Source organism: Rhinoraja longicauda, chromosome 3, assembly GCF_053455715.1.
Source record: "Rhinoraja longicauda isolate Sanriku21f chromosome 3, sRhiLon1.1, whole genome shotgun sequence".
NCBI lineage: Eukaryota > Metazoa > Chordata > Chondrichthyes > Rajiformes > Arhynchobatidae > Rhinoraja > Rhinoraja longicauda.
Window position 1 is genome coordinate 47,382,291 of NC_135955.1, and position 25,199 is coordinate 47,407,489.

The window sequence follows — 25,199 nt, forward strand, 5'->3', positions numbered from 1 at the left end:
ATGTTCTTACTAATTTTACAGTGATTTTTTTTTTTAACGTCAAGACTAATTTTGCATGACCTTTGATTACAAAAAAATGGAGTTTGTGAGACTATGTATGAAAAGCTTATGTATGAAATGCTTTCAGTCCTGATAAAAAGAGTGTATCTTGCAATGCAAGAGACCAGAAATTCTCTATGCGGATAATGAACAGGGACTATCTACCAAAGGCCCAGAATTGTCAAACTTTTGAAGATTAGCCAATTGTTAAATTACTAATTAGATGATCTATTATTGAGAATAGAATATGATGCATAAAAATTTAAAAGTGATAATTCAGAAAAATAGCACAATGTATGCAGCCTGGCAAAAAATACATTACAGGATATTTTATTTTAATTCTATCAAGTAATGCTTTCAGTCAGGGTGGCAACGGTTAGTAATTAATTGCTCTGGCATTATTTACTGAACTGTAGTTTTTGAAACGATCCAACAACAGTTTAAGAAATACAACAAAAACCTTTTCTTCCATTGCAGCAGATGCCTGGTTTCAGATTCATGCCTTGTATGATCCAGCAGTTTAAACATCACTGTCATTACTCACTCTGCACTCTCAATAATGGAATCGACAGAGAAGGTGCCAGACTCGGTGACAGACTCACACTCTTGTTTAATGCTTCCGGTGCTGACAGGGGAACTGCTGGACAGAGAGATCAAACCTGAGTCCTGACTATTGGAAGGTGAAAATACTGCAATGAAACAAACAGTGAAAACTTGGTTTAATATTTTCCATGCCTCCAATACTTTGGGAAAACATAGCTTTATCCCACATAACCCACATACACATCAAACAACAAGTTTACTTGTTAAACTGTAAATCAAGTGATTTGTGGTGGAGCAATGAACTAGCCCAATCTACCTTTCACAGCTGGGAACTCAAATGTAATCTAGCTGAGAAAAATATGCTATAAGGATCCACTTGTGAAATTATGCTGGTCCATAGATTGGACATTGGCTGACAACATAAAGTTTATACTAATTGAGCAATCTCACTTGAAAATAACAGGATAATCAGGAGTGCAAAACTGGCCTGCAAGGAATTCTCTTAAATTGTTGGTAACAAATTATAGTACTGGTTAAGAATAAACAAATTGCTCAGGGGGAATACACTTGTTTTGGAGCTTATTGTATAATGCTCATCCTTGAATTGCTTGATACCGAATACCTTAACTTCCAAAATGTTCCATTTTCCACCACTAACATCCCTCATCTTATGAGACCAAAAATTCACTGAAGGAAAGGCAAGATAATTTTAGATGAGGAAGTGTTTAAGTTTTAGAGTCACCAAATAAGAGCCAGCAGATTTAAACTGGGGCTATTTATTGCTAAGATCAAGGTTGTTCCTGTTGACACAATCCTACTGCCTTTTTACTTGTGAAGTTTAGCATGGAAGCTGAACAGATTTCCCTCCAGCCACTGCCATAGTACTTGAACGCTTGCAGCAACAAATGATGTATTTAAAAAAATATATACTAATTTCTTTTGTTCAAGAAAAACAGGTTTGAAAGTGGAATGAAGACAGATCATCAAACAATCTTTTGAAAACAATGCCTTTTTCAAGAAAATGAAAATTACACTATGCCTCCCTAGGTAACAAATATACTCCCATGTAGCCTTCTATTTAGATAGCCTTTAACATTTTTTTCCCTTTACTCCTCAAAACACGGTGTTACATTTCTGTAACTATACATTAATGTGGTAAACTGGTTAAATATCAGATACCAGTACTTCTGCCAACTTCCTCTGACAACATTCCAGTTCATTTCCACCCCTCATACATTTTACACCCATTTCATTTCTACATCTGCACCCATCCTTTGTCCTGTCCACTTACTTGATCATTCTTTTACCACCTACTTTGTTCCTTGATCAGCATTGACCAGCACGAGGCTGGAGCGACAGAGATCGGTGAGAGTCTGGAGTGGAATGGGAGATCAAAAAAATGTAGCTCCCTGTCAACTCACAGGATACTGCACCCTCACATTAAAGAATCCAAAACATAGAAAATAGGTGCAGGAGTAGGCCATTTGGCCCTTCGTGCCAGCACCGCCATTCAATATGATCATTGCTGATCATCCAAAATCAGTACCCCGTTCCTGTTTTCTCCCCATATCCCTTGATTCCATTAGCCCGAAGAGCTAAATCTAACTCTCTCTTGAAAACATCCAGTGAATTGGCCTCCACTGCCTTCTGTGGCAGAGAATTCCATAGATTCACAACTCTCTGGATGAAAAGGTTTTTCCTCATCTCAGTCCTAAATGGCATACTCCTGTATTCTTAACGGGTACAGTGGGAGGAAGCCGAAGATCTCGGAGAAAACCCACGCAGGTCACGGGGAGAACGTGCAAACTCCGTACAGACAGCATCCCGTAGTCGGGATCGAACCTGGGTCTCTGGCGCTGTGAGGCAGCAACTCTACCGCTGCGCCACCGTGTCGCCCATTCAATCATGGCTGATCTATTTGTCCGCGCATAAATAGACGGCAAAACTTTATGTCCACTAGCAGTGATAAAATTGTACAGAATGGCAACAGGTCATTTGGCCCAACTTGTCGATGATGACCAAGTTAGCATTCTGGGCCATTTGCCTGCATTTGTCCCCTATCCCTCACAACTCTTCATATCCATACATCTGTCTAAATGATTTTTGAAAGCAGTAATTATAACTGCTTCTATAGATAAGACACAAAAAGCTGGAATAACTCAGCGGGTCAGGCAGCATCTCTGGAGAAAATGAATAGGTGATATTTTGGTGCCCTGTAACAAGGATTTTGCTAAAGAAATTCTAAACCTAATGCTATGTACGCAGGATTAAGTCTAGAATGAGATCTTTCTTTGTAATAGGTACCTCCGCTCAGCAATAACCTATTATATACATTCTGTAACTAAAGCTCAGTAAATACCAATGCCTACAAACTTTCTATTTGCTTTTATATACAGTATGACCAAAGCCAGAAAATTACAGGCCTGAAAACATTTCATTTTAATTGAATCAGAAGTACACAAAATACTCTTTAAGTATTAGATAGTAATGGCAAAAAAAAATAATTAAGAGTGACATTTATAGAATTTTGTTCACATGTTAGAGGATAAACTGTGTAGCTTGTCATTTAGTGCAAGGGGTCTCAGCTTTGACTCCCGAGGACAGCTGAGATGGCACCAGATGTCTGACAATCTGAAGAAGGGTCTCGACCCGAAACGTCACCCATTCCTTCTCTCCCGAGATGCTGCCTGACCTGCTGAGTTACTCCAGCATTTTGTGAATAAATCGATTTATACCAGCATCTGCAGTTATTTTCTTATGTCTGACAATTAGGTTGAGTCTCTGCTTTCGGAAGTGGAAAGGGCACATTTTCTACTTTTGATTATTAACTTGGAATCCCTCCTAACTATTTATGCACACAGGCCTTGGGTGAGACATACAACACTTGGTGCCATGCCCCTGTATATCCATGTTTGAGTGAAGTTCCAGAAGGAAGTCATACTTGTGTGCGAGTGCATGCCAGGAATCTGCACATACAGAAATGATGCTGATTGCACTAACATGTTAACTCTGCTCCGACAAATCTCTACAAATGCTGGCATTGTGCTGACTTTTTTTTGGAATTACTTTTTGCCTGTTGTGAGTGAAAAAACATTGTGAAATAAATTTTTGTTTGCAAACCTCTTTATCAAATTTCTTTGCAACTGATCCAGTTGTCAAATTGGAAGTTGACTAATTTTATTTGTGCAAAATCTATCAGGTAGTCTGCACATGAAAAAACAAGATCCCATTTCTTCTCTATGAAGATGGAAGGGTTGAGAGTGGGCAAATGTCAGCCTCATCTGTGGTGTACTTGTTTCAATCAACTAGGCCCTGATGTCAAAATTGGTCCTGGCCTCTCACAAGCATCGATTAAGTACTCTCCATTTAGTACCTACAAAATGACACACAAATTCCTCAGCCAGCATACCAATAATGGCAGGAGAGGCAAAATAAAACATTTATTACCAATGCATCATCTACCAGTCAGCATCCTTGATATTATTTTAAAGTGGATTACATTCTTCTTTAAAGCAAAGAAGGTACATTTCTACAATGTATTACTACAGCATGGATAATTTGCTTTCAATGTCTTTAGTTTGATTCCTGAAAATCGGCAGTATTCATTGAAATAACAACTTAACCAAACCGCAATAATCTGACTTGTTAACCTAATTCTTTCCCCCAAGAACCACAAGATACATGTCTTTGACTTAAAACTGGAAAAATAGCACAAGAGAAAGAAAAAAAATGAAACCAGCCAAGCCACAATAGTTGTGCACCACAATAACCTATCAGGTTACTGGCCACGGAAGATACATGAACCAATTGAAGGGTTCTTGACCCACCTGACCTTTACAAATAACAGCTGAGTTCAAATCCACCCACACCTCATTTTCCTGCTTGGTGTGAATGTAATTATAGTGCAGCCACAGTAGTAATTTTTCTCCTCATTAACTTCCTGATTGGTTTCATCCTCAGGCTCCCATCAGGCTGCAGTCTGTCAACAATTGCAAGCAGCCAATCATTTAACACTAATGTTTATGTAACTAAATGCAAAAAGATCTGATCATGTTGTCTGTACAAATGATAATAGCACACAGGTACATTAAAGCCCTGGTGTTCATTTGGCTTATGTTCATCAAGAGGAAATCTATGATGCAATTAGCAAAGTACACCAGCAGAAGGATGGTTTGCACTGAACTAAATCACCTCAGGCAATACAGCACTTTGGTGTAAGTGTCAGCTTATTGTGTTTGATTATCTGTATTCTACCATGCAATGTAAATTAGTGTCAAGGGACTCACGAACAGAGTGAACACAGGCCTGCTCCATTGTAATAGATAAAAGGGCCATTGAGTCTATGCTTTTTTTTGTGCTTATATAGCCAAAACTACATTTGTGGCTCTGTTTAGCAATAATGCGCCCGGAGAAAGACAAGCAGAGATATAATCTACCACAAAATTATACATTCATTCAGTAAACGATGATGATAACGCATCATTTTGGCAAGGTAGCACAAATAAAAATGCAACAATTTACATACTTAAAAACAAGTATAATTTATTGTCTGAAGCAAATATGTTTCTATTCGATGGCTCTCTTGGTCAAATACCTTGCTGTAACTCATTCTCTGGGGCGAGATTTGAAGCATTTCAATTTGGTTGACGAACTGGAAGGTTATGACCCATTCAGCTTTAGCCTAGCATGAATTACCACCTTTAAGAGGCATTAAGGTGCAAGAAAGTATGATTTCAGCCAAGTATCACTGGAATTAATCTTACTTTTGGATCACTAAATTACGAGCTCAATATCAATTCCACAGCATTGAATCCAGGCTCATGCTTGTCTTCAGTGCAGTCCTGAAGGAGCAGAACTGCTGGAGATAGTAACGTCTTGATAATGCATTGTACCGAGTCCCTGTTTGCCTTTCAATTTAACGTAATGAAAGATTTCACAGCACTATTCAAAGAACATGCACACATTCCTCAATTTTTCATGGCTTTAATCATCATCGTTTACACTAAGTATTTGGTTTGTCGTATTTTGCTCCGAGAAACAATTTGGTTGACGAATTAAATAATTACAACAGTGATAGTGACAGATGGACTAAAGATTACACTTGAAAGGTATCCTGATATTACAAGGTTTATTTTTCCTCACTGAATTCTTGAGTTTGTTGTACCATTTTGGAAAAAAACCCAGAATAGTTTTGTCTTAACTTTTAGAGATACAGCCCCTTGGCCCATTGATCACTCGATTGCACTTGTTTAGACACTTTTGCATCTACTTAATTTACAGAGGCCAATTAACCTACAAACCCGTACATCATTGGGGGTAAAATGATCAGAGGGGTCATCGTACGCAGCAATCCTAACGGCTAGACACAAAAATTGGAGTAACTCAGCGGGACAGGCAGCATCTCTGGAGCGAAGGAATGGGTAATGTTTCGGGTCGAGACCCTTCTTCAGACTGGTTAGGGATAAGGGAAACGAGAGATATAGACGGTGATGTGGAGAGATAAAGAACAATGAATGAAAGATATGCAAAAAAGTACCAATGATAAAGGAAACAAGCTGTTTGTAGGGTGAAAATGAGAAGCGAGTGTGACATGGGTGGGGGAGGGATAGACAGGGAGGGAATGCAGGGGCTACCTGAAGTGAGAGAAATCAATATTCATACCACTGGGCTGCAAACTGCCCAAGCGAAATATGAGATGCAGTTCCTCCAAATTGCATTTAGCCTCACCTGACAATGGAGGAGACCGAGGACAGAAAGGTCTGTGTAGGAATGGGAAGGAGAATTAAAGTATCCAGCAACCGGGAGATTAGGTAGGTCCAGGCAGGCTGAGCGAAGGTGTTCCGCGAAACAATCGCCCAGTCTGCGTTTGGTCTCGCCGATGTATAACAATCCACATCTTGAACAACGGATACAGTAGATGAAGTGAACCTCTGCCTAACCTGAAAGGACTGTCGAGGTCCCTGGACAGAGTCGAGGGAGGAGGTATAGTTAACCAGGGATGAGTTAACCAGGGAGTTGCTGAGGGAACGGTCTCTGTGGTGCGGAGTGGAGATGGCGGAAATTACAGAGGATTATGTGTTGTATGCGACGACTGATGGGGTGGAAGGTAAGGACTAGGGGGACTCTGTCCCTGTTGCGACTAGGGGAAGGGGTAGCAAGAGCGGAGCTGCGGGGTACCGAGGAGACACGAGTGAGGACCTCATCTATGATGGGAGAGGGGAACCCCCGTTCCCTAAAGAATGAAGACATCTCGGATGTTCTAGTATGGAACACTTCATCTTGGGCGCAGATGTGACGTAGACTGATGAATAGGGAGTAGGGGATAGAGTCTTTGCAGGAAGCAGGATGGGAAGAAGTGTAGTCGAGATAGTTGTGGGAGTCAGTGGGTTTGTAATAGACGTCAGTCAATAGTGATGGAGACTGTGAGATCAAGAAACAGGAGGGAGCTGTCAGAGATGGTCCAAGTAAATTTGAGTGCAGGATGAAAATTGGTGAAGTTGATGAAATCCATGAGTTCTGCATGGGTGCAGGGGGTAGCACCGATGCAATCATCAATGTAACAGAGATCGAGTTCTGGGATAGGACCAGTGTATGCCTGGAACAGGGATTGTTCAACGCACCCTACAAAGAGCCATGCAGGTGCCCATAACTATGCCTTGGACTTGGAGGATGTGGGAGGAATCAAAGGAGACGTTGTTGAGGGTGAGGACCAGCTCCGCTGGGCAGAGTAGAGTGTTAGTAGAAGGTAATTTGATGGTTCTGTGGTCGAGGAAGAAACAGAGGTCTTTAAGGCCTTCCTGGGGGGGGGGGGGGGTGGAGGTGTAGAGTGACTGAATGTCCATAGTAAAGATGAGGGAGTGGGGGCTCGGAAAGCAAAAGTCATTAAAGAGAAGATGAGCATGCAAGGTATCTTGGACATAGGTCGGGTTAGATTGGACCAGGGCACAGGATGGAGTCGAGGTACGTGGAAATCATTTCCGTGGGACAGGAGCAGGCATGAACAATAGGTCTGCCAGGGCAGGGTTTTTTTAAATGGATTTTGGGGAGAAGGCTGTGCGGGCTGGGAAACAATAAGGTTGGAGGCTGTGGAAGACAGACAGCCAGAAGTGGTAAAATCAGTAATGGTATTTGAGATTAAGTGCAATATTCCAACATATTTTCTGTGGTGTAATGTAAGCTCTGAGTTTGTGCTTAAATGTTTCTTGACTCAGATGTAGTGCATTATCAAGATTCAAAAGCAGACTCAAGGTAATGATATCATAAAATGGTCATCATGCTCACAAAATTGAATTTTTACAAAGGAATGGTTCAGATTTAGGAAGAATATGGAAAGAATGACAAGAGTAAAAGGTAATTTAATGACTATAAGCTGGGGTCATGCCATAGTTGTGAAACTAGGAAGCAGATCTGCCTAGTCTTCAGAATAGGCCAAATCCATGGCATCTTCAGCAGATTACAAGGCTTGAGGTTTACAGCCCTAAGCATTGTGGCTATGTAACTAATGAATACCCACACTACTGTCAAAGAGGCCTTGTCTGGCAGTCCAAATGTCACAACTAAATTCTGGGGAATTTCAACCTCATGAAAGAAGGATTACAGACAACTTTGAGGATGGACTCTAAGGTTTCAGAAAAGCCTCTCTTATTGACTTGTCTGTAAAAATCCATTAACATGATTAATAGGATTTTCTTCCATGTTTCATAAAATCTCTACTTTTTTTTTACAGGTACAATGCCATTCTAACCAAAGATATATTATCAATTTCAGTCACTTTATCATGATGTTTCACTGTAAAATTGTAAAAGTCTTAAGTGGCATGAACCAGTCCTTGCTTCCCATTGACTGTCAACTTTCCCACAACTCAAGAGACCCAGCATACCGCCATTCAATATGATCATGGCTGATCATCTAAAATCAGTACCACGGTCCTGCTTCTCCCCAATGTCCCTTGATTCCTTTAGCCCTAAGAGCTAAATCTAACTCTCTTTTGAAAACATCCAGTGAATTGGCCTCCACTGCCTTCTGTGGCAGAGAATTCCCCAGATTCACAACTCTCTGGGTGAAGAAGTTTTTCCTCATCTCAGTCCTAAATGGCCTACCCCTTATTCTTAAACTGTGACCCCTGGTTCTGGACTCCCCCAACATCGGGAACATTTTTCCTGCATCTAGCCTGTCAAATCCTTTAAGAATTTTATATGTTTCTATAAGATCTCTTCTCATCCTTCTAAATTCTAGCGCAGACAAGCCCAGTCGACCCATTCTTTCAGCAGAGAGGCTTAACCCTGGAAGACAGAATAAATATGTAGCACAGATCCTTCCTTTAATTTTTAAATTACTAATTTATCAGGAGCAAATTTGTTACCTACCCAAATCCTGCCATTGTAAAATCTTGGTGCGGACTGGCCACGAATGGGTTAGTCAATTAATTTTTTTTTTACTTGCATCTAATCAAACTATTTTTTATCTTTAAAGTCATCTCAGAATCTTGTGCATGGCTCTAAGACCTTTGCTGTAGTTTTCCCAGCTAATTAGAGCCACTTCTTGCGACATGTTACTTTGATACTCGGTTAAGCAGCAGCAGGAAAACACATTAATTCAATAATGGTGAAGTGTCATCCCACACTGGTGGGTAATACAAACATTCATCTGAAAAGCCCCAGTAACTCTTATGATTGTTGTCATAAAACTGTTTTGCATCAGTCAAAGTGAAAGAAAAATCTAATTCCTTAGATCCTTGACGCCCACTAAGAAAAACTGGGAGGCTAGAATTGTACATTATAATGAAATGTTACGGCAGGAATGAATCAGGTGGATGTGACAGCTTCAGTAGAAAAAAGATTGGAATAAAAATTAAAACAAGGAAACAGTCTGTGTCACAAGATCAACGTCAGTATGCCTAGCCCACCTCCAAGCAGCTGATGAGAATTTTGATTTCAACTTCCCTCCCCCAACCCATCTCTCTACCCTACTTAATTTAATCGGCTATTCAGTTTGTTTTGCACACTCCCACAAGCACAGGCCAACGCAGCCCCACAAATGTAATATCTTAAACCATTTTACTTATTTTTTACTGTTGTAAAATACATGCTTAATCTGATTTTCGTTCATCTCTGTTAACTGCCATTCAGCAATCTTGTCACTCACATTGATCCAAGTACATATAATGGCCAACAACTCAGATTCATTTAGTGGGAACTGGATGCTAATAGGAACAATCATGTAGAGGCCAAAGGGTAATTAATGGTTGGTGACCTCCACCCTGCTCCGTTTTATCTACAGGAATCCTGATTACATCTGGAAATACAGCCCTTTCCAAAACATATTGACCAAACACTACACTTCAAATAAAGCTCAAAGACTGGCCTGACTGGAGCATTGCCTTAGGCAGTACAACTAATAGAGATTCTGTACATGGTAAAACAAGCTCCTACTCTTGTTGCTGACAATTACTCTGGTATTTAGCACATTTACTGCTCATCAGTACAGCAGTCAAATGGCACAGCAACGTGGAAACAAGCCACATCACACTTGTCCCAGCTGCTTCACGTGGGAGTTACAGTATAATTGCTTCAGAATGCAGTGATTTAATTTCAGTCACATTTTAGAAAAGTAACTTAAGCCAAACTTACTCTGCCGTTATCACCTGACACTAGCACATTTCACAGCATAATATTTAAAAGTAAAATTAATCTTTTACCACTAATGGAAATTGTATTTTAATTTTTTTCCATTATAGTTCATTCATATTGATTCAATGGCTCAGGGAGGAAGGGTGATCCTGATTTGGGGTGATTGTGTTGAACAGAGTGAATCAGATGTCTCATGTGCATCTACCCTGGTTGGGAAATATATAAACAGCATCAAAACCACCACTGCATCCTATATTGTCATAGAACATTAAAATAAACAACAAATGTTATATTTTCGATACACAAGGGACTACAAATGGTTGGACCTGAAGCAGAAAACAAACAGGTGGAGGAACTTGGGAGGATCAGGCAGTGAGGTGTTTGCGCAGTAATCAACCAGAACCAGAGAGGAATTGTTAATGTTTGGCTCAAGACCCTGCATAAGGACTGAGAGTGGAGAGATCCAGTGAAAAGAGAGGGGGAGTCGATGATACATGGACCAAAGGAGGGGCGAAGAGGGTGATGGACAAATGGAGGCTGGAACGTAGGGAAGACAGAGGCAGGTGGGTGATAGGTGGAAGAAGACAATAGACAATAGGTGCAGGAGTAGGCCATTCAGCCCTTCGAGCCAGCACCGCCATTCAATGCGATCATGGCTGATCACTCTCAATCAGTACCCCGTTCCTGCCTTCGCCCCATACCCCCTCACTCCGCTATCCTCAAGAGCTCTATCCAGCTCTCTCTTGAAAGCATCCAACGAACTGGCCTCCACTGCCTTCTGAGGCAGAGAATTCCACACCTTCACCACTCTCTGACTGAAAAAGTTCTTCCTCATCTCCGTTCTAAATGGCCTACCCCTTATTCTTAAACTGTGGCCCCTTGTTCTGGACTCCCCCAACATTGGGAACATGTTTCCTGCCTCTAATGTGTCCAATCCTCTAATTATCTTATATGTTTCAATAAGATCCCCCCTCATCCTTCTAAATTCCAGTGTATACAAGCCCAATCGCTCCAGCCTTTCAACATCCGGGAATTAACCTAGTGAACCTACGCTGCACGCCCTCCATAGCAAGAATATCCTTCCTCAAATTTGGAGACCAAAACTGCACACAGTACTCCAGGTGAGGTCTCACCAGGGCCCGGTACAACTGTAGAAGGACCTCTTTGCTCCTATACTCAACTCCTCTTGTTACGAAGGCCAACATTCCATTGGCTTTCTTCACTGCCTGCTGTACCTGCATGCTTCCTTTCATTGACTGATGCACTAGGACACCCAGATCTCGTTGAACTCCGCCTCCTCCTAACTTGACACCATTCAGATAATAATCTGCCTTTCTATTCTTACTTCCAAAGTGAATAACCTCACACTTATCTACATTAAACTGCATCTGCCATGTATCCGCCCACAAGGGGGAAAAAAGGTAGATGGAATCAGGTAGGGGGTAAGGGAGGGTGAAAGTAGAGGCAGATGCTGGAGGGTAGTAAGTGGGAATACAATGTTTACAGGTGTTAGAATCTGGTAAGCAAGGAAGGCAATAATGAGTATTAATGGAAAGATGAAGGTAGAAGAAAAGAGATAGGGGAAAGGATCGGTGCGTGTGGGGTAGTAGATCGGCGGAATAGGAAGGAGTCAAAAATGGATGACGAGGAGCTGAAGGGGAAATATGGCAAAGGGAATAAAAGTGGGAGGAATGGAGATGAGTTGGAAGGAGAGAGAGAAAAAGAGACAGGAACAGGTAAGGGACTAGCTGAAATTGGAGACTTCAATGCTCAGAACATTGGGTTGGACTAAACAACTAGAATATAAGGTGTTAACACTTTAATTTGCGTTGGGCCTCACGCCGGCAGTGAGAAGGCTGAGGACGGCAAGGGAATGGAACAGAGAGTTGAAATGGCATGCAACCAGAAGCTCAAGATGGCCATTGCAGACAGAGCACAGGTGCGCTGCAAACCAATTGCCTAGTCTGACCTTAATCTCGCTGATGTAGAGGAGGCCACCAAACGCAGTGGACGAGGCTGGAGGATCTCTGCCTCAACTGGAGAGCTGTTTAGGTCCCTGGATGGTAGAAAGGGAGGATGTGTACAAACAAGTGTTGTACTTCCTGTGGAGGCTGGGGAAATGCCAGGGAGGGATTGGTGGGAGGGGATAAGCAGACCAGGGAATGTTTGCCCTGACAAGATGAAACCATATCTTTTTTTCCAGAACTCTGAATGTGTTGACATTCAAAGTTTTAATTGGCCATTATTTATTTAGCCTTGTTATCAAATTTAATTTTCATGTCTGCACCTCTTTGCAAGTTATGAGAGTTATAAGTTACATTAGCTTTACTGGAGGAGAAACAATTTGAGTAGAAATTAGAAGGTAAGTTTGGAAAGACAAGAAACAACATGATAATTCTGAAGCCCGTCTTTGACAGATGGAGATGGCAAAGCAAAGAGATTTAGGGGAAGAGTTCCTGAGGACAAGGACATACTTGCTTAGGCACCAAGATGGAGCAGACACAAGGATGTATGACTGACTGGAAAAAAAGAAACTGACGTTTTGGAATATGGCTGAGAGAACATTACAAGGAGAGAATGTGGAGTGATCACGTGAAGATCTTATAGAATAGGGCTGCAACCTGTAGTTTTCCTACTTTATTTAATATTGAAGCATGATTTCAACACTATTAAGCTTGGCAAGTTATTAAGTATTCTATTTGTCCCAATCTGAAGTTCTGGACAGTCCTTTTTATGATTGGTGTACATATACCAAACATGAGACAAGAAGTTATTTCTCAGAATCAGGGATAGTCAATTCCACAATTTGTACTAAGAAAGATCTGCTAAATTAACGCATAAGCAATCCCCCGGCTATATCTCGGCAGTTCCATGCATTGCTGGCAAGAGCTTCCGTCATGATATTATTAAAGCTGGTCAATAAACTATATGTATACGGAGAAAGATCTGAACATCATAGCACAGGAATAACAAAATAATGGAGTGGAGATATCAATGGAATAGTCAATTGGTGCAGAACAGACCAACATTAGTGTCTATCGATTGGTGCATCAGAAATTGAAGCTCTTTAATTGGTGGACCACAGTTAATGTCCACAGATTTTTGTAATGCAAAGTACAGCTATGATTTGCCAAGAGCTGTAAAACATAGAGCGAACACCTCCTGCAAGGAGAAAGAATGGGGTGTATTATTCTGAGATGTTAAGCAGCATGTCATGGCAGCCAACCAAACTCAATTCTGGCATATGATGTGAGATTAAGAAATAAGAAAACTTTGCACAATTTTCACGTTATACAGACATTGCTGCAAAAACGTAACTGGCACATATCAAGCTTTAAACGGGTCTTGCTTAAAGACCCAATAACATTTTAGACATTATTCTAACTGTTCTTTGAACCAGAGACACAAATACAGGCCTGCAGCTCTTTCTCTTGGCTGGAGGGACTGTGTTATCTGGGTAGGTTCTGTGGACAGGAGAAACAAATTTCAAACGTTCACTACAGTGTGTCATGAAGGAGGAATCGGACAATGGATGTAACATGAGCTAGCTCTCCATGGGAGTAAATTAAGCAAGTTTTATGCTCTCATCTAGAGCACTGAAGGTTACTAATTGTAGATCTTTTCTTCTGATCATGAAGCAGCCCAAAGTCAATGCTGTATGCTTTTGTGAGATCTGGCTGACATGGTCTTTCTGAGAAAAACATCACCTAACCAGGTGTAGAGATCAAAGCTTAAAAGATCATCACTTAAACTGAGGCATGACCTTGCACCAACTGTTCGGAAATTTTATTTCTGTCATTCTTAATAAATGGAAAAAAATTGACAAGATCGACTTACTTGATGTGCCAAATGATAGGAGGCTAAGCCCACTGTGTCGTCTGGGAACAGATAGCCAATTTGCATATTAGAGGGGAGAGGTCAACAAGAAAATAGGTTACATTCTTGTATGTTATTAGGTTTGAACCCTTGGATAAGCTGTGGTTGATCTCCCATTTAAAACATAAAATTGCCAATAGATTTTCTGCACTTTAACAACAATGCTAGTTTTAAATCGGAAAAGACTTGTTTATAACCAGGTATTCGTGATAAAAAGAGACAGTGGATTATATGATCTTTGTTCAAATTCAGGCTCTTAAAAATGATAAATGAGTTAAATTCAATTATTCCACCACAGCCTTTACCAGAACAAATTTGCTCAAAGATTACTTTAAACAAAACACTACCTTCAATATTCCAGCAAATGCAACATGCTGAAATACCAGTTATTGCCAATTTCTTGGCAACTTTGAGGATAATATCACATGCCAAGGTCTCCACATGCTAGCCCACATGAACCCAGGAACACCCGCTCCACTGTTGCCAGGCTATATTGCTGCTGATCAGCAATGGCTGATTAGAAATTATCAGCAATCATCTGATGATGTTTTGCGATGTATTTCTCCCAGCAACCGTGCAGGTAGCTCACTGGAATTCATCCAATGTAAACGTGAGACCAGGATCTCACCAGCATTGCAAATGCAACTTAACCTGAACACACTGTTCAGCCTGTCTTGAACCGTGCAGTCTTGGCATAGCATACTTTCATTTTTGATATTCACTTTGAATCTGTTTCACATATCTTGCATATCTACATTCAAATACACTAATGCCTTGCTAAAGTAGTAATTGTATACTGCTCAATTGATTTTGTTTATTTTTGTGATAAATGAACTAGACATTGCATGGAATAATATCAATTAGACAATTGATTAATTTTATCTAAAATGTTACTGAATATCTAGTGTGAAAAAAATGTTTACAGAAGTGGAAAAGGCTTTAAGAATTAGTTTCCATGGCGAAACGGTAAATAAAGTGTAAAGTTACTTGAATTCTTAAGCAGGCAGACGTTTAGAATAGTCCAGTTTTCCCACATCCCCATCACCCTGCTCTTTACTCCTCTTTCCCACACTCATTCTCATTCTCTTTTTTCACCTGTCCCCTACCACCCATACCACTTCCTCTGGCTTTACATTTCACTCCTCTTCTCTCATTATCTGACACCCCTTTGTCTCTTTTCATCTCTGGATTTTGTTCCTTTCTCCACCTCATTTACCAATCATCCACCGCGCTGTGTTACCCATCACCAGTCAGACTTTGTCTTTCCCCCACCTCTTTTTTCAGCTTTCTCTCCCCCCTACTACAATCAGTCTGAAGAAGGGTCCCCACTCAAAATGTGTCTGTCCATTCCCTTCACAGATGCAATCTGCCTTGCTGACTTACTCCAGTACTATGTGTTTTGCTCAAAATTAGAGCACCTACAATATCTTGTCTCCAGTCTCTTTGTTTTAGCTGGACAAAATTGGGTAGTGATCGTTACCCAGACCACTTGATCTCCCAACAAAGGAAAAGAGAGTAAATGGAGAAACGAGGATAATCTTATCTTTTACCACAAGGCTGCAAACTGGCACCAACTAAATTACCTTGGTTGAAAATAAATGGAGGGTGGAGGAAAGCGAGCTGCCAATTATGTATGAGGTCGTTTCTTATCATCCCCATGTCCAAATTTCAACGCTGCAGAATTTCTGTCATAGATACATAGAAAATAGGTGCAGGAGAAGGCCATTCGGCCCTTCGAGCCTGCACCGCCATTCAATATGATCATGGTTGATCATCCAGCTCAGTAACCTGTACCTGCCTTCTCTCCATACCCCCTGATCCCTTTAGCCACAAGGGCCACATCTAACTCCCTCTTAAATATAGCCAATGAACTAGCCTCAACTACCTTCTGTGGCAGAGAATTCCACAGACTCACCACTCTCTGTGTGAAGAAATGTTTTCTCATCTCGGTCCTAAAAGACTTCCCCCTTATCCTTAAGCTGTGACCCCTGGTTCTGGACTTCCCCAACATCGGGAACAATCTTCCCGCATCTAGCCTCTCCAACCCCTTAAGAATTTTATATGTTTCAATAAGATCCCCCCTCAGTCTTCTAAATTCCAGCGAGTATAAGCCTAGTCTATCCAGTCTTTCTTCATATGAAAGTCATGCCATCCCAGGGATCAATCTGGTGAACCTTCTCTGTACACCCTCTAAGGTTAGAATGTCTTTCCTCAGATTAGGAGACCAAAACTGTACACAATACTCCAGGTGCGGTCTCCCAAGGCCCTGTACAACTGCAGCAGAACCTCCCTGCTCCTATACTCAAATCCTCTTGCTATGAATGGTTCATTATTGTCACGAGATACCGGGAAAAACTATGAAAAACTTTATTTCCAATATGTGCTACCTGGACACATCATACTATACATAAGTAAATCAAGTTAGTAGAAGAGAAAAAAATAAAGATTGCAGAATATTGGATTACAGCTACAGAAAAATTGCAGATCCAAAAAAAAGTGCAAGGGCCACATCGAGGTAGATTATGGATCAGGAATTCATTTCTTATCATGCAAGATGTCCGTTGAAGAATCTGACCACATTGGGAAAGAAGCTGTTCTTGAATCTGGTTATATGAGGGGAGAAGGAACTCTGTGGGTGTGAGCCCTGGATTACGTTGGCTGCTTTCGCGAGAGATGATGAAAGGGGTATAGGCTGGTTTGCATGATGGACTGGGTTGCAACAATAACTCTCTGTAATTTCTTGCACTCCTAGGCAGAGCAATTGCCATACCAAGCTGTTATGCATTCGGAAAGGATGCTTTCCTTGGAGCATTTACAGAAATTGAGACATGCTAAATTTCCTTACCCTTCTGAGGTGTTGGTGTGCTTTCTTGGCGGTAGATATTGTAGTTGGACCAGGACAAATTGTCGGTGATGCATCTAGGAATTTGAAGTTCTTGAACATCACTTCAACACATTACAGACAGGAATGTGTCTACTACCCCGCTTCCTTAAGTTGATGATCCGCTGCTTTGTTTTGCAAACATTGAGGGAGTTGCTGTTGTCCTGATACAATGCTACTAAACTCTCCATCTCCTTCCTGTCCCCCATTTCAGCATTATTTGAGATCTGGCTGATGACAGGAGTGTCATCTATAAACCTATAAATGGAGTTAGAGCAGAATTTGGCCACCCAGTTATAAGTGTATAGGGTGCTTAGCAAGGAACTGATTACGAGGATTTATGGGGCACTGGTGTTGAGAATTATTATGAAGCATGTGTTGTCACCTGTCCTTAATGAATGTGGTCTGTGGGTCAGGAGGCAGGGATCCAGTTGCAGAGGGGATTGCTGACCCTAGGCCCAGGAATTTGGAGACATTTGGTTAGAATTATAATGTTGAAGGCAGAGCTGTAGTCAATAAATATGAGTCTTTTGTAGGTGTTCATTTAATCTAATGTTCTGAGGATGAGTGTAAACATAAAAAATAGGTGCAGGAGTAGGGCATTCAGCCCTTCGAGCCAGCACCACCATTCAATATGATCATGGCTGATCATCCAGATTCATTACCCCGTTCCTGCTTTCTCCCCATATCCCTTGATTCCGTTAGCCCAAAGAGCTATATCTAACTCTCTCTTGAATATATCCAGTGATTTGGGATCCACTGCTTTCTGTTGCAGAGAATTCCTAAGCCAGAGAGATGGAGTATGCCCTGGACGTGTTGCGGCAATAGCTGCATTGAAGAGGATCATGGATGTCTACTTAAAGCAGGCGGGAAACCAAGATCAAAGTAGGAGAGGTTAAAAATGTTCACTAATACACCTGCCAGCTGGTCTATGCAGGTCTGAGGATACGATCAGACCTCCATCTCGCCTAGTCATTTTCTGTGGGTTTGCTCTCAGGTAAGTCAATCTGATGTCTGTGATGATGACTGTGGGTACAGGTGCAGCTATGGCTGACAGGGCAGGCAAGATATTTTCACTGGCCTGGTTGAAGTCCTCCACTATATGGTACAAAGCCCCAAGGAGTAAATTTCAACACGATTGGTAGTGGTGTACAATTTCATCTTGTGCAAGCTTCATGTTCACATGGGTGAAGTGGAAACTGCTGTCCGAATAGCCAAAATGGAAAGGTAAGCATAATAATACACTCCCAATTTGATATTGGTACATCATGCGCTTCTTCAAAAATTAGCTCACCTTGTCTAATACAAAGTCAGCTCACCGTAACATTTACATTTTGCAACAATGAACTTATCCTGCTAAATGTACTCCAGAACTTGCATAAAAATGTTAGAAAATATAAAACTCAGCTACTGCACTGTGTGATTCCCTTCAGTCAAATGGCTTGCTGACATATTTTAGGTAAACCACAGGATTTTTCCACATGTATGTTGTAACTTCAGATGCAGGGTAGATGCCATAGATTTGGTATCAACAACTGCAGTTCCTTGTTTCTTCAACTCAGAGCAATAGATAACCAAAAGGAAAAATATATGTATTTTAATTTAGTAGTCAGGAAACAAAACTCTGTGAGGATGAAAAAGGGATGCTGATTCACTTGCTAGCTTACTTCCCAGTGCTGGTTTAGATCATATAGCCTTGAAATATACCTCTTGCAATTATAATTTGCTTGCTTCACTGACAAAATCAAATATTGTTAAAACTGCACTTTCAAATGCTTACGTAACAAGAAAGTAATAGATAGTGGTCGAGCGATTCCATCTCATTATTCCAAAAATGGCAACCGAAAATAGGCTTAACCTGGAATAGAACACAATAATGCCCATTTACAGGCCAGCTAACAACCAGTATGAAGAAGGGACTCGACCCCAAAAGTCACCTATTCCTTCTCTCCAGAGATGCTGCCTGCCCTGCTGAGTTACTCCAACATTTTGTGTCTATAACCAGTGAGAAATCTGACCCTTGACATCCCTGCTGGATTTTTATTACTATGAGTAACATTTTTTACATCAATACCTCCTCCATCCCGGTAGCGCAGCGGTAGAGTTGCTGCTTTACAGCGAATGCAGCGCCGGAGACTCAGGTTCGATCCTGACTAAGGGTGCTGCACTGTAAGGAGTTTGTACGTTCTCCCCGTGACCTGCGTGGGTTTTCTCCGAGATCTTCGGTTTCCTCCCACACTCCAAAGACGTACAGGTATGTAGGTTAATTGGCTGGGTAAATGTAAAAATTGTCCCTAGTGGGTGTAGGATAGTGTTAATGTACGGGGATCGCTGGGCGGCACGGACTTGGAGGGCCGAAAAGGCCTGTTTCCGGCTGTATATATATATGATGATATATATATATGATATATGATCCCCTCCCCCAAATATGGTTAACAACAGTGCTTTACCCAAAGTTCATCTTTTACTTGATTTAAATTTAATTGGTCAGAAAAGTTAATGTTCCATGTAAAGGTGCAGCAAAGGGCAGTCACATGGGCCCCAGCTATGCCTGCCTTTTTGTCGGTTGCGTTGAACTGTCCTTGTTTCAGGAATACACTGGCTCCATTCCCCACCTCTTTCTCCGCTACATCGACGTCTGCATCGGGGCTGCCTCCTGCATCTGTGCAGAACTCGAGGATTTCATTAACTTCACCACAAACTTCTACCCTGCCCTCAAATGCACCTGGACTATCTCTAACACCTCGCTCCTCTTTCTTGATCTGTGTCTCCATCGCAGGGAACAGACTATGGGCTGATGTCTATTATAAACCTACCGACTAGTAGTTATCTGGACTGCACCTCCTCCTACCCTGCCTCTTGCAAAGTTACTATTCCCTACTTTTAATTCCTCCATCTCTGCTGCATCTGCTCCAAAGATGAGTCTTTCCATTCTAGGACGTCCTCAAACATCCCTTTTCATTCGTAAACGTAGTTTCCCCCTTCTGTCACAGTTGGATCCCTCACCTGCTTCTCCTCTGTGTCCCGTAGTTCCTCTCACATTCCCCCTCCCACCCGACTTAACAAGGATAAAGCTCCCCTGATCCTCAACTTTCACTCCACTGCATCTAACACATCATTGACATTTCCATCACTTCTAACATGATCTTACCGCTAGTCACATCTTCCCATCTCCACCCCTTTTCACCTTCTGCAGAGACCAATCCCTCCTTGGTTCTCATCCCTTCCCACCCAAACCACCAGTCTCCCAGGTACTTTCCCCAGCAACTACAGGAGAAGTTAACACCTGTCCCTAAACCCCCTCCCTCGCCTGCATGCAGGGACCCCTGCAGTCCTTCCAGGTGAGGCAGAGGTTCACATGTACCTCCTCGAACATCACCCACTGTATCTGGTGTTCCTGATGTGGCCTCCTGTACATCAACTAGACGAAGCATAGACTCGGCGACTGTTTCATTGAACACTTGCGCTCGGTCTGTCAATTCCTTCTGGACCTCCCAGTTGCTAACCCCATTAACTTCCATTCCCATTCTGAACTTTCTGTTCTGGTCCTTTTCCCCCTTGCCAGAGTGAGGCTACGTGCAAACTGGAGGAATAGCATCTCATATTCCGCTTGAGTGGCTTACAAACCAATTGTATTAAATACATTGAATTCTCCAATTTTAGGTAACCTCTCACCTCCCCTCCCTTTTCACCCCCCCCCCCCCCCCCCCCCACCCGCCCAGCCCTGTGGCCCACCTGAACTCCCACCTATTTCTCCCCTCCAATCACTCCCCCCTCCAGCCACTTTCCTCCGTCTGGCTTTACAATCCGCAGCTCTGCAAACCTGTCTCACACCTTCCTTCCTTCCTTTCTTATTTCTGGCCTTTGTTCCAACCATCTGCCCATCAAAAAACCCACTCGCCTATGTCGATCTATAACCTGCCACACTCTGTCCTGCCTTTCCTTTTCCAACTTTCTCTCCCCCCCCAATCAGCCTGAAGAAGGATCTCGACCCAAAACGTCACCTATCCATGTTGTCCACGGATGTTGCGTGACCCGATGAGTTACTCCAGCACTTTATATCCTTCTGTGTATTAACCAGCACCTGTAGTTCTTTGTTTCTACATCAGGTCTGAAAAGCAGCAGTTCTTAATTAAAGAAAAACAAATTGCTAGAGTAACTCAGTGCGTCAAGCAGCATCTCTGGATAGGTGACATTTCGGGTCAGCACCATTCTTCAGGCTTGTTAATTACTCATTGAAAAATCACTCTAGAAATTCCGTTGCAGTGAATAGATTTTATTGGAAGGATGAAGATTCCATTGCATTTTTATCCTTATGATATCTGTGCCCTGCTAGAATCTCAAATACAGGCCTACAAATGTGGATTGAATGTTAATTTATTCCAGGCTATTGCCACTGTTCTGTCACATCTTACTGCAGGCTGCTCACTGCTATAATGGGAAGTTCATGCAAGATCCATACTCAAGGAAGAAGAGTTTGTCTACTTTGTGCTACAGGCGAAGGTGAGGTAGACAGGTACATGGATAAAAAAGGTTTAGAGAAATATGTTCCAAACATGAGTAAATGGGACTAGTTTAGATAGGGCATCTTGGTCAGCATGGACTGTGGGGTCTGTTTCCATGCTGTGTGGCTCAATGAAATTTGTAGGGAATCATAAGATGCACTGATAGTCTTATTGGTGACACTAATCTCCCTGGCAACCAACTGCCAGAAGTCTCAGTGGGCCCATTGCACAAAGAACTGCCTCCTGCAGTTTCTATTCTCCACTAATCTGCCTGGGTCCCTCTTACCCTGTGAGAGCACCCATCTTTCTTTCTGCCATGGTTGCAGCATCTATTCTTGAAACATCAACACCGTCCAGTAGCTAGAAGACTGCTGCTGCTTGTAATGTTCATGTCTCCCTTTGACAGCTTACTCCTTATACCCCAGCAGTGAGGCTAAATGCCAGCAGCTGCAAAATATTTCATGGATTAACAGAGTTAGGCAATGAGTTTGGTTTCCATATCACCTACTAAACTAACAGTGTTATACTAAATTATAAAAGGACTGGACAAGCTTGATGCAGGAAAAATGTTCCCAAATTGGGGTGGTCCAGAACCAGGGGTCACAATCTAAGAATAAAGGGGAGGCCATTTTAAACTGAGATGAGAAAAACCTTTTTCACCCGAAGAGTTGTGCATTTGTGGAATTCTCTGCCACAGAAGGCAGTGGAGGCCGATTCACTGGATGAATTTAAAAGAGTTACATAGAGCTCTAGGGGCTAGAGGAATCAAGGGATATAGGGAGAAGGCAGGCACAGGTTAATGATTGTGGATGATCAGCCATGATCATAATGAATGGCGGTGCTGGCTCGTAGGGCCAAATGGCCTCCTCCTACACCTATTTTTTATGTTTCTAAATTTGAATAATTCCTGTTCCTGTAGAGTTGAAGTTATGTACAGTTACATGCATACTATATTATTTAGAGCAATGAAAGAGCAAGGGAAATTGGAATACATGTGAAGCTAGAAGTGGAGGGAAAATATAATAGAATGCTCTGGAATTGGATGTGATAACAGAATGCTTTGGAATTGCTGGATTCAGTTTTTAAAATAATGCCAATTATAAAATTAAAGTTTTACCAGAGCAGAAACTATTTTAAGTAAACTCTAGGAGGATAGAATGCAAATCAGAACACAAACAGGAAAGTTTTAGATGAGTTGGCATTTACGGTGGAAGTAAAGAAAGAGGCCATCCTGAAGGAAAGAAATGCAACAGACAAGGATGTGGATTAGATATGAATAAGTAAATAATGTGAGGTGGCAACTGATCATGAATCTTATGGTAGTGTAAGAAAATAACTGCAGATGCTGGTACAAATCAAAGGTATTTATTCACAAAATGCTGGAGTAACTCAGCAGGTCAGCCAGCATCTCGGGAGAGAAGGGGAATGGACTGAAGTCTGAAGAAGGGTCTCGACCCGAAACGCCGCCCATTCCTTCTCTCCTGAGATGCTGCCTGACCTGCTGAGTTACTCCAGCATTTTGTGAATGAATCTTAAGGTATCCAACTGAATAATAAAAAGAATATAAGGTCAGATACTCAGCTTAGAGTCAGGAAAGATACTATAGTGTTTTAAAAAACAATGTAAATATGTTTTTTAAATTAGATCTTAAATTTAACACATGGACAGTTCGATCAAATTTCAGTATTCCATACATCCAAAGAATGTGTTTAAAGAACAGCTGCATTCAAAGAAAATAAATGACTGAAATCTAACCATGCATATCATTTAAAAAAATGTTATTCCAGTAAAAAAGAACACGTGTTCCCAGTAACACAGAGTAGGTGACACCGAATTCACCCTAACGCAGCTCCGAACAGTTCAGTGCTATGTCATCTGCACTCATGCACAGATTCCAGCCTGCATTCCTTAATGATATACTGTAATGTCAGGTGGCAATGCGGATTTACAGTAAAGACTGCCAAAGAGTTTTAGAGTAGTGTACACTCCAGCGAGGCATATTTCACACTGGGCTGGTTTTATGAAGAACACTTCACCGCCCTGCCACTGGGCCTAGATGATAAATTGTGAAAGAAGCATGACAAGATCCATCATTGTTTGTAAATCTTAACTGTTCCTGCTCACTAATTCTGGATGCAATTTCCAAAGACAAAACCAACAGAAGGACAGAGCTTCAGGCCTGAAGGTTATACAACTCAACAGCACGCTTAGTAAATGGAGCAATGGATACACTTTACTCCAAAAAGTATAACTGTTTAAGAATGGTCTGAAATATCAAAAATCCCATTGTACCATTCTCTTGCTGACCTGAAAGCCAACTCATTTAGTTTCAAAATATCATGCTTTTTTAAAACTTTTTTTCCCCACTTTTTTCTTACCATTTGTATCATTGATGTAGAATAGCAATACCAAGCTAACGATTTTAAAATATTCTAAGTAGGTTGCATTTGGAGGCAGGTATATAATTTTCTGCCTACCACAGGAATACTCATTAATTACAGGTACACAGTTTGCAGTATGGACGTGATGTCACAGTTTACTGCATCATTGCAACCAGAGCCACCAACAATTGAACAATGGGGGGAGGGGGGAAGGTATATGAGGAAAAGGTAAAACTAATTTAATCACAAATGCAAAGGGACAACTAAAGTGAATGGCATGACATTAGGTGAGAAGTCAAAAACAAATCACTCTACTGAGTGCTAAAAGGAACCATGATTAAACACAGTCATAGCTTTGCACTGTAAGCTTACCAATGGAGTATACTGTACAGTATTATACCATATCTTTTAAAAAAGGCATCATAAAATGCATTGACAATCACAAAATGGGTAGCAATAGCGATCAGTGAACACCGAGGGAAGAAGGCAAAGAAATAGAAAATTAAAATAGCATGGAATATGGAAAATACAGTTTTTTAAAAACTGATTAATAATAAAAAATAAAATCGAGAGATGAGGATAGGAATGATGATACAGAATCATAAAAACATATTTACTTTGACGGTATTTACTGGGGAGATTAATATGGTTGGCATGACAGCAGATAAAGACATCAAAGGGTATGAAGACATTTAAGACAGAAAGGAGGAGTTAATTATTACATTGATTAAATTTAGACAGCATAAATGCCCAGTCCAAATTTACTGCATCCATGCAGAAGTTAGGGAAGAGAAAGCTGTAGCATTTATTACATACAAGCGAAAATTCTTTTGGATAGGACTGGTGAATACATATATTTATAAATGGAGAAGTTACAATTCCAGCAAACCACAACACAGCTTAATAGCTGAAAAAAAAGATGTAATAGAAATAATATAAATTTACTGTACAGGATGCCTGTTATGTCTATGTCAACTACATATGGTTTTATTTACATTATTACCACTTTCTAGCTTTCTCCATTTGCTTTGTGGATTACTATTCTTGAGATTTGTACCAGCATCTGCAGTTATTTTCTTACACTATTCTTGAGCTGCTCATACATGTCAGCTGCTCATATGGTTGAAGGATCCAGACCACGACTAGTTTTAGGGTGATTTATTTTTCTCATGTCTTCTAATCCTTCTACAATTAATTTATAATCTTGTTGCTTAGTTAACAACCACTGCTAAAGAAATTAGATAATTTCTGTTGGAATTATCCAACAGAATAATTCGATTATTAATGCATACAAATTATGAGAAACCCAGCAGGGTGAAAACAAATCCAAAGAAATGATCTGATT

At 41.2% G+C, this 25,199-nt stretch overlaps 1 protein-coding gene across 1 annotated transcript in view; it reads right to left on the minus strand.

The window, feature by feature from the left end:
• Positions 1 to 579: 579 nt before the first annotated feature.
• dmrt1 (doublesex and mab-3 related transcription factor 1) overlaps positions 580 to 25,199 on the minus strand; it is a 98,761-nt gene continuing 74,141 nt past the window's right edge. The window contains exon 6 of the mRNA XM_078396953.1: positions 580 to 728. Coding sequence (XP_078253079.1) covers positions 580 to 728 — 149 coding nt within the window. The remainder of the gene's footprint in view (positions 729 to 25,199) is intronic.